The sequence below is a fragment of the Polyodon spathula genome, chromosome 13, assembly GCF_017654505.1.
Source record: "Polyodon spathula isolate WHYD16114869_AA chromosome 13, ASM1765450v1, whole genome shotgun sequence".
Lineage (NCBI taxonomy): Eukaryota > Metazoa > Chordata > Actinopteri > Acipenseriformes > Polyodontidae > Polyodon > Polyodon spathula.
Genome location: NC_054546.1, coordinates 42,492,852 through 42,502,168, shown reverse-complemented (window position 1 = coordinate 42,502,168; position 9,317 = coordinate 42,492,852). Strand labels below are relative to the sequence as shown.

Here is a 9,317-nt window from a genome sequence, read left to right as displayed (position 1 = left end):
CTCAATTGATTTCTGAAGCCAAATTGTTGCCTTTTGTTTTATTTGTTATAAACAAGAGCATGTTATAGTAAAGGCATTTTTCATCCGTGCAAAGTCCAGCTGCCCTTGTTCAGACTAGAACCGAAGAAAGTCAGCACACAGCACATGGTGCTATTGTTGAGGTCCTTTGTACATTGAGTCGCAAAACATGTAGGCTGTTTATTATTTTATTAAGATAAGCTTATTAAAACGGCTTCATCTCTGTTTGAAACATTGCCATGAAGTTTCCAAGTTTCTCTGGAATTAATTTAGACTTTCTATAGACTTCTGCCATCCTGCTGGAAGTAGGAATATATTGGTCAAGTAAAAAAATAAATAAAAAGGTTCTACATTTAGGAAAGGTCAAACGGGGCTTGTTTGTTCCCTGTTGTAAATGGCAGACATTTCAAATGAAAGTGTAATGGCAACACAGACTACATAAATACAGAGTCAGGATATTTTTAGTGTCTGGCTCAACATATCTTTCTTAGACAGATTTGCTGTGGCGTGATTCCAAGAACATTGAGTAACATTGCATTCCAGTGTACCCACAAAGCAAGTTTAAAGCCACCCAGATATTTACAGTTGATCAATTTCAATAAATAGCACACAGAGTTCCTTCGTGGAGAGTGGTGGCTATGGATTCCTTGGTAGAAGAGAGCAGGGTAAAAGTCAATCCAGGACTTCACTGCTGGTGACTGAATTGTGCCTCGATGAACATATATTGAGTTCTTCCATATAAAAGGCAAACCTTGGAATGAGTTCTTTGACGATAATAAAGCTGAAACAGGATCTTAAAGACTAGTATTTTTCTTTTCTTTCACTTTCCTGTAAAATATTTGGCTGTTTTAAATGCAGAGATTTTCTAAGCCTTCGATCCTACAAAACACAAATGAAAACGACACTGTCTTCGTTGTTACACAACTCGGAAGAAACCAGTTTGAGTGTGGTTAATACTACAAAGCTGTTTATTCTCCTTTTAAAATAGTTTACATTCGGAAGATGTCACCCTCAGTGTGATTTCACTCTTGTTTGTAAGCTTGCACATTTTCCAATTTCTTATTTTTCCGATGGAAAATATTTAGATTATTCCGGAATGCACAAACCACTGTCTCATAAACCGCAATGCTCTTGTGTGGCTGCTCCTCTGGCTTCCTTTTCCATTGACTTGTCTAGTAGAGATTCTCCACTGTACCATAGTGTTGCAATGGATTGCCAAAGTATTCTTGCAGGTTTTTTTTTTTTTTCTGTTTTCTCTTTTCCAATAAGCTAAACATGGCAGTTCTGTCTAGCATTATATTTTAGGTTCAATGGATTTTAGGGAGCAGTTAAATCATATTATCCAGCTTTATTTGTTTGCAATGATTGATTAGCAAAATCAATAATAAAAAAAGATAATGCGGTACAATTTGAATTTGTGTGACTCCAGGTTTTTTTGTGCAAGGCATTCATTTTAAAATACCGTAACTCTTGTATTAACTCTTTAACTTATAAAAATTGGATAAGCTTTCCAAGAGTTATGAGTAATGTCCCATTACCATTTGGTCACAACAATATTGATAAAGAGTCCCATGTTTTTTTTAAATTATTTTAAATCACTTCCTAATCGTTACATATGGGTGCCTGGAGGTTTCCAGCAAGGTCCTGAGTTCAAAGTTCCACATACTAGGAAAATAACAACAAAGAAATGCTCCAGAATGTCAGTGCTGCGTGTCCGTGTTCTCGGAGCTGGATAATAATTAGACATGTTACTCAGTGCCAAGACGCTCAGGTCAATGTTTTCTCACACATTAATAATATGTAAAGGAATAAAGTGATCCATTGTGGAGATAAGGACCTGTTCTCAGTGTAATCATTCCTTAATCTAAAGCAGTTGGCGGCATTTCACTGACACAAATGATATAATTTCAGTAAACTCCTCTACAGGCAAGTTCAGACCGTGCAATCTGAAATGTCTAGAGGAAGGTATGAGTGCATGATAACAGTTTGATGAAGATTGGTGCTAAAGCTAGGCAGTTATCGTGCTCACCATGTGGAGAGTGATCGACAGACATACAGACAGACAGACGTTGTTTGAATGAGGACTCTACAAATGTAGCCAATATGAAAATAAACACATTGATTGGTGGTTAGCCTATGCTAGCCATTCCTCAGGGGGTCCATACAAAACTAGACCTCATGATCAAGTTCTTTGCACTCTCGGTAACGACAGCTGTTTAAAGAAGCAGTGAACAGGCTGCGATGGAGAGTAAATCACCTCTAATTGCATCTTTGCCTCCAGAGCGCCAGTGTGTTTCTAGTTTCTGTCTGCCGCTGGTTTTAAAATTAATGAAACTCAGCTGCAGGGAGGTTACGCCATGGGTGCATGTTACCCTGCAGTGAGATATTTGCATCTTTAACCTTCAGCGTGATTCACAAGCTTGTTATAGCGCTGCCCTGCTGCTTTACTTTAGGAACCCAATGATTACAGCGACTGCTCCTGACACATGTCAATACCTCATCTCACCAGCAGGCGGGGAGCAGAATTAAGGTTAAACAAAATCTCAGGAAATAAACCTAGCCGACAAACTGATTACATAAATTTTGTAAGCCTATTAGGTGTTGCAAGCACATAAAGGTTCAACAATAGAAGTTAGGATTAATTTGATAACCACATTTCTTTTAGTTTGTTTAAATATATTATCTTACGATTGTGTGTTTGGGTGATGTATTTAATGACTGGCCATGTCTTCTGCTAATTTTATTACAAGAAGGTCATTCAAAGGTGACAAGAGGCAATACTGAACAAGTCATCACCGTCTGCATGAACTGAGAACAAGAGCAAGCAAACTTACTTTAATGCAATACCCTTCTATTTGTACATCTCTGGTTGTGGGCCATTTTAGTGGGCTCCCACAAGGGTGGCGCTAGATTCAGTGTGTGCCTTTCATGGGCTCAGGGTGCATCAGAACTCTGATCCAGTGTGTGCCCTGCATGGGCTCAGGGTGCATCAGAACTCTGATCCAGTGTTTGCCCTGCATGGGCTCAGGGTGCATCAGAACTCTGATCCAGTGTTTGGCCTGCATGGGCTCAGGGTGCATCAGAACTCTGATCCAGTGTGTGCCCTGCATGGGCTCAGGGTGCATCAGAACTCTGATCCAGTGTGTGCCCTGCATGGGCTCAGGGTGCATCAGAACTCTGATCCAGTGTGTGCCCTGCATGGGCTCAGGGTGAATCAGAACTCTAGATCCAGTGTGTGCCCTGCATGGGCTCAGGGTGCATCAGAAGAGGAGCAGAGTCCAGCCTCAGGGTTAGACAATAAAGAAAGACATCGATAGGTGGCTTGGACATACAGAGCTACACCTGGGGCCAAGTTCACTCCAACTGTGCAAATGTTCAATTTGAACTGCTGTGTTACAAGAGGCTTCCTGTGCCTCTTCACACTACTGAGTAAGTTTGTAGTGTCCCTGTGAGGCTGGCATTAGCCACCGCATACCTTCTCATTCAGTTATTCTTCTCTTCTTGTGGAAGGTAAGGTCAGGATGCAGAGGGACTACACGAAAATGCAACGGCTACAGAAAGCGCCTTTCGACTGTGCCATCATGGAACTGCAAATGTACCCCATCCTTAAGTCTTTAAGGACCAGGATTGTGTAAACACGATCATACTGAAGGGTCATTCTAGACCCGGGATCGGGTAAACACAATAAAAATGATACAAAACGCACTTCATTTATTTGACTTACTGGGCCACCATACTTTGCAGTAACACACTGGATAGGGGAGGGATTGAATTTCACTGCCTGCTTTTTTTATTTATTTTTTTCGTGTGACGTCACTGAGACGGGTGTTTCATTTTTAAAGGACGGAGACATTTTCAAGCACCATGCATAAACTAAACATCACAGGAATTCATTTTTAAAAAAATTTAAAAGACTGTAAATCTGATATAGTTGACATTTATTCTGTCTCGTGTTTTAATATATATGTTAAGAAATGAGTGGATATAAACAGATACTGTTTCAAGAACTAAATTGATCAGGTATGTTCTTGTTCCCTTATTACTGATAATAATGGAATGAACTATTATTTTAATTATAAATAGTTATTTTGAGAAAATAAATCGAGAGTAGTATCCATTATTGCTTATAAAGACCCTGAGAATAAACATGCATTACATCATTGCAATCACTCAGGTGAAACAATGTGTTGAAATTTGCCCAAACAAAATTTTCAGTATTGGAAGGTCACTTGGGTCATAGAATAACACATTTTTATACGTGCATCTCTAAGTAGAATATACAATCATAAAACAAAGCAAAAAGTTTGTATGGTTTCTGAAGTACTTTATAATGTTCCCAGAGTGTTCGGAAAACAAGGACACCAATTTCAAGATGCTACTGTACAAAATATATTTCTTGTGAATTTTTATAGGAAGAGAGTCAATTACAGCCAAATAACCTTGGTCTGGGGGAACATCCCACTAAGAAATGCCTGGTCCTGAAGGGTTAAGCCTTGATCCCCCGTGGAATGTCGGTAAATCCGTTGACTCGTTTAGGACTGTTTAATAAGAGGTTTAAAGCTTTTTAGTTGTTAAGTCGTCCCCGGGTCAAGTTAGAGAATGAATTAATCTGACCTTTCACATTGCTCTTCCAAAAACAGCAATGTGAAAGGGCAGCAGGAAAATAGTTTAACTGTTTCGTCACCTGATATCATCGGCTTTCTTCCACACTGATTTCTATGGAACATATATATGTATATACAGTACCTTTTAAGTATTTGTACAGCCTGTATACACGTACTGAACATGCTTTTGAATTTGGTCAGGACGGTTCCTGTTGTAGGATTTACTAAACGTAAGTTTAAAAATAGAAATACTCCACAGCAGCCGTGCAACTAATCCAGGGAATGGGCAAATTCCACTTGGTTAAAAACTCCATCTCCATGGTGACCATCATTAGGAGACTGTTCCCAGAGATGCTGCTGGCAAAAAGTGAGTCATTGGCAGCCAGATAAACTCAGCATGTTTGCTGCTGGATCTGTGTCCTGCTGAGCAGCACTGGTGCAGAACTAACAGATAGAACGACTAGCATGATTTGGTTCCTATGACTGCATTTCTGTACCATTGTTGTAACAATGTCATCCTGTGTGTGAATGGTGGGGGCTATTCTTAAAAGTGCAGTGAGTAGCAATGAGAATAGACACTGCTGTACTGTTTGTGCTGGTGTTCCCTCATATATTGGTGTGACATCAATGACATAAATCCAGGTGGATTCTGATACCCCCCTGCTAAAAAAATCCTGATCAAGTTTCATCACAGTTGGATTAAGGGTTCCCTAGATATGTGGTATGCACAGGCACCTCCACTGTAGATGTTCATTATGCATAATAAAATGAATCCAGGAGACCCTGTGCCTCGGTTTTTGGAGTGCAACTTCCTGTGCTGGAGGCCAGACCAGACCAGCTGCAGGTCCGTGACAGGAGTCAAAGATATACAAACACTGTCTGCACATGCTTGCTGTACATGGCCAAGATGACAGAGCTAGTTGATGGGTGGAATCTGCTTTCGGAAAAATGACCTCTGTGTTCTAGAAAGTGAACTGCAGAGGAACTGAGCAAGCACCCAGCGTGACCAGCTGCTTGTGAATTCCAGTGCAGCCTAAGTAGCAGCAGCAGCTCGAGGGGACAATGCAATAGCTGCTGGGGTGGCGCAGCTGTGCTAGATGCTGTCGCCCCCTTGGAGGGCTGGGAGTCCTGAGTCCAGTTGTGCCCACGGCTTTATGATTAACCAGGACATGGGTAATACATTCTTCACAGTCTAAAGGTTCAGCGTCTTGGACTGGGATGGAGGGGGCGTGTACTTATTGACACCGCTGAACTTGGAACATGTAGAAACAGTGAGCTGATATTTCCAGCCACTCTAAAGAAACATGTTCTTACAGAAACAGACTACCACCATTAAACCAAAGTACTCCATAGAGAGAAATAAAAAAACAACAACAGGCAAACTTGATTTTATCCTGGCTGTGCCTCTTAAAGGAAACTGATAGAATATTGCAAAGAGCAAGGAGAGATAAATTCAGATAGCAATAATAATTACTTTTAAGTGCCTTGATGGCTGGATTTGAGATAAGGAACTGTGCTACTGCTAATGAGCTTGCACTGGAATAGATGTGTTATAGTTAAACTCTTTTTCAAGGAACTCCACTGTCAATGAATGAGAAATGGTTCAGGCTTGGCATCTGCTCAAGATGCAATAGCAAACCTCAGCACTGGTTTGGAGATTACAGGTGTTCAATTCACTTGCTGTTTTGCACAGAGTCCCAGTTGGGTAAGTACATTCCCAGTGTAAATGATGAAAATTGCTGAAATGCAAATAGCATAAGGACAGCAGTCAAGGAAGTCTATTAAATTAATCTACGGATCTAAATATCTCTGTCCTTTAAATCACTCAATAAGATCCTCCTTGTTTATTATTTTACAAACAGAAATGTACTAAAGAAATTTGCATGCACTTACAGATGTTTGGTTTACAAATCCCTTTGTTACATTTTTTTTTACTTGTAATTGAATAGACCTGGCATCTTTAAAGTGCCATGCCTTTTCAATATTGAATTATTATTATTCTAATACCCTGTCCACTCCACCTGAAGAATGCACGGTCCACATGCTGATACCACAGATGCCAAAAATGTGATAAATACACACTATTTAGGTGGAATGAGTAGTGAATCATTAGTGCATTTCACCCGAGCTTCCTCCCTTTCTCTAATGAAGTCCAGGTGTCACTGGTTAACCTAGTCCCAAACCTGGGACTGCGTTAACTGTTCCATTACAGTTTTATTAGTTATGATGAAGATGATCCTTGTTGCCTGGGTGACAAATCTGTCCTGTGAAGGAGCCCATACTCATGTGGCAGATCTGTACTTGTATCTTGAGAATCTTCAGGGTCACCATGGTGACCTATTGTTACTGTTCTTTTGCGTGACCTTACACCTCTTCAGAACTGCTCAAGTAAAATGTAATGCAATCTTGGAGAGTTTTGTTACAAGCCATTATGAATGGCTGGTCACTTGACGGGTGATACACATGTTAATGTGTCAACTTTGTAATAATTGCATTGTTATGTAATTATGTATTTATTTTCATTGTCAATTTGTATCTCAATTTGTTTAGTAGCACCGTGCACAAAAGAAAGGTAGTTATGCATTTAGGCACGTGTTGCTATGAAGTAAGTGTTTTGAGGGGAAATGTTCTGTTAGGGCTGTTTGTTTAGGGTAACAGGATACAGGACCTGCTAAATCACTTATTATAAAATGCTGTTGCTTTTCATTCTGGGGTATTGGCTTTAGCTTTTGAATACCATTGATGCTTATAGATTGAAGTAAAGACCTTTCTCTGAAATAAAGACACAGATGTCAAGCCTTCAGTCTGCAAGCTTCCTTCCTGAACAAATTATTGTAAAGACCTCTCAGGTGTTTTTTACCACTTCCTTTGAAAGGAATATATTCACAGACAAGCACAGTTTAACTTCTTTGCAATGGAGAGGCTACAACGAGAGCTTTAAAACACCAGCATCATAAGAAATAAAATGTATCCAAATATCCAATATTATACATATACTTCACAATACAGGTACTAAGCTGTATTTACACTTTTCTGTACGTTATACATGAACTTACAACAAAATTATATGATTGTGGAAATATATGCTGTTAGTGTGTGGAGTCCCACAGAATTATATGCTAAGAGCATGGAGTAAATATTAGTAAATGGTAGCAATAGTGTAAGTAGGTGTAGTTAGTGTACCTGTATGTGAAGTGTATACACTACAAGCATGCAATACAGTGGTGTGCGTCATTCATTTTCATAAAGGGTAAGGAAAAGCATGCAGTTTGAAGTTATCCTTGGAGAAGCAGGTAGATTAATAGGTACATTTATGACATGTACATAGCAGGAGAATCAACTGACAGCACTGCTCGTAATGTAATCAACCTGATATAATAACTGATATGAATTACCATTTTATACCACATGAAAAGAATATAAAATAAGTTATGCATATCCCCACTGCACATAATGCAGCACTTTAAAACACAACAATGGGAGAGCATTGCTATGACTAAATATCCCAACACAAAGTAAACACCATGTTAAAATATCACAGATTAAAAACTATGTGGAGCTTCGTGTTTTGGCTGTGCAACAGCAACACTAGTAAGTTATAAACCAAACCAGTTTGTGAGCTTTCCTACCTGTTATGAAAACTGCCTTGCCTTCCACAGGCAGAGGCTTTACTGCAGCAACAGTGCCCATGATGAGCCAGCATGCGGCACAGAAAACACCAAGTCCCACATAAGTTGGCAGGCAGAAGGAGCAGAGCCTCTCCATGAGAAGAAACAGAGCGAAATACACAAGCAGGGCTGGAGCAGAGCTCCTTCCAGAGGCCAGGATTCTCTTCACAGTCACCCCAAAGAAAACAGACATCACCCCCAAGTGCATCCAAAAAGACAGAGCAGACTGCTCCATGGCACCTGGGACCCCACACACAGCAGCTCAGCTCTGGGACTGGAGAGGCTCACAATTACAAATGTACAACCATGTGGTGTCTCCTGCTATGTTCAACACAGAGCACAGACAGATGATTGGCTTGTGCACACACTGGTTATATATGGAGCAGACAGTTTCAGAGGGGAGGGGCTTAGAGAGATCTAATCTGTGGCCAATGGCTAAACTTTAAGTGCATTTAAATGTTTTTTTTTTTTTTTCCAGTGGACTGTACACTGTTGGAAACAGCACAATCTATAGAGCTGTTCCAAGAGCATGCAGAGAACTGCCAGGGTGACAATATAGCACAATATATTACTGTCACCCAGCAATGAACTGACAGGTGAAGATGCATTGCTTTTGTTTGAGGAACTTTGTTCATACAACAGTTTAATATAGTTTGTATTTGGCATGCAGAACCCAGGCAGGTAGGTAGATTTCTACATTGATTCCAGTCCAGTATGTTCTGTAAACGAACAAGAATGGGTCTGTTTTAAATATACAAAAGATACTCAGTTATCCAAAGTCCTCTGTTTTTTGTTTTGTTTAGTTTTTTGTTTTTTTTTACACAAGTGGGTGTTCTGAATATGCTTTTACTGTAAAGGTCCATGTTTAAATTTGCTTAGATAATTATGTTTTAGCAAATCAACTTGATCTAAATGCGACATAGTGTACTTATATCCAGAAAGTAATTCATTTAAATATGTTAATAGCAAAACACTGGACATTAAGAAATAAAGGATAAACATTACTGTGTATATCACACTTATAGGT

The 9,317-nt window shown here is 39.7% G+C and overlaps 1 protein-coding gene across 1 annotated transcript in view; it reads right to left on the bottom strand.

Annotated features, from left to right (window-relative positions):
* The window catches only part of hsd11b2 (hydroxysteroid (11-beta) dehydrogenase 2), a 19,767-nt gene extending 11,142 nt beyond the window's left edge, over nt 1–8,625 (bottom strand). The window contains exon 1 of the mRNA XM_041267473.1: nt 8,252–8,625. Coding sequence (XP_041123407.1) covers nt 8,252–8,525 — 274 coding nt within the window. The 5' untranslated portion in view covers nt 8,526–8,625. The remainder of the gene's footprint in view (nt 1–8,251) is intronic.
* Between the last annotated feature and the right edge of the window lie 692 nt (nt 8,626–9,317).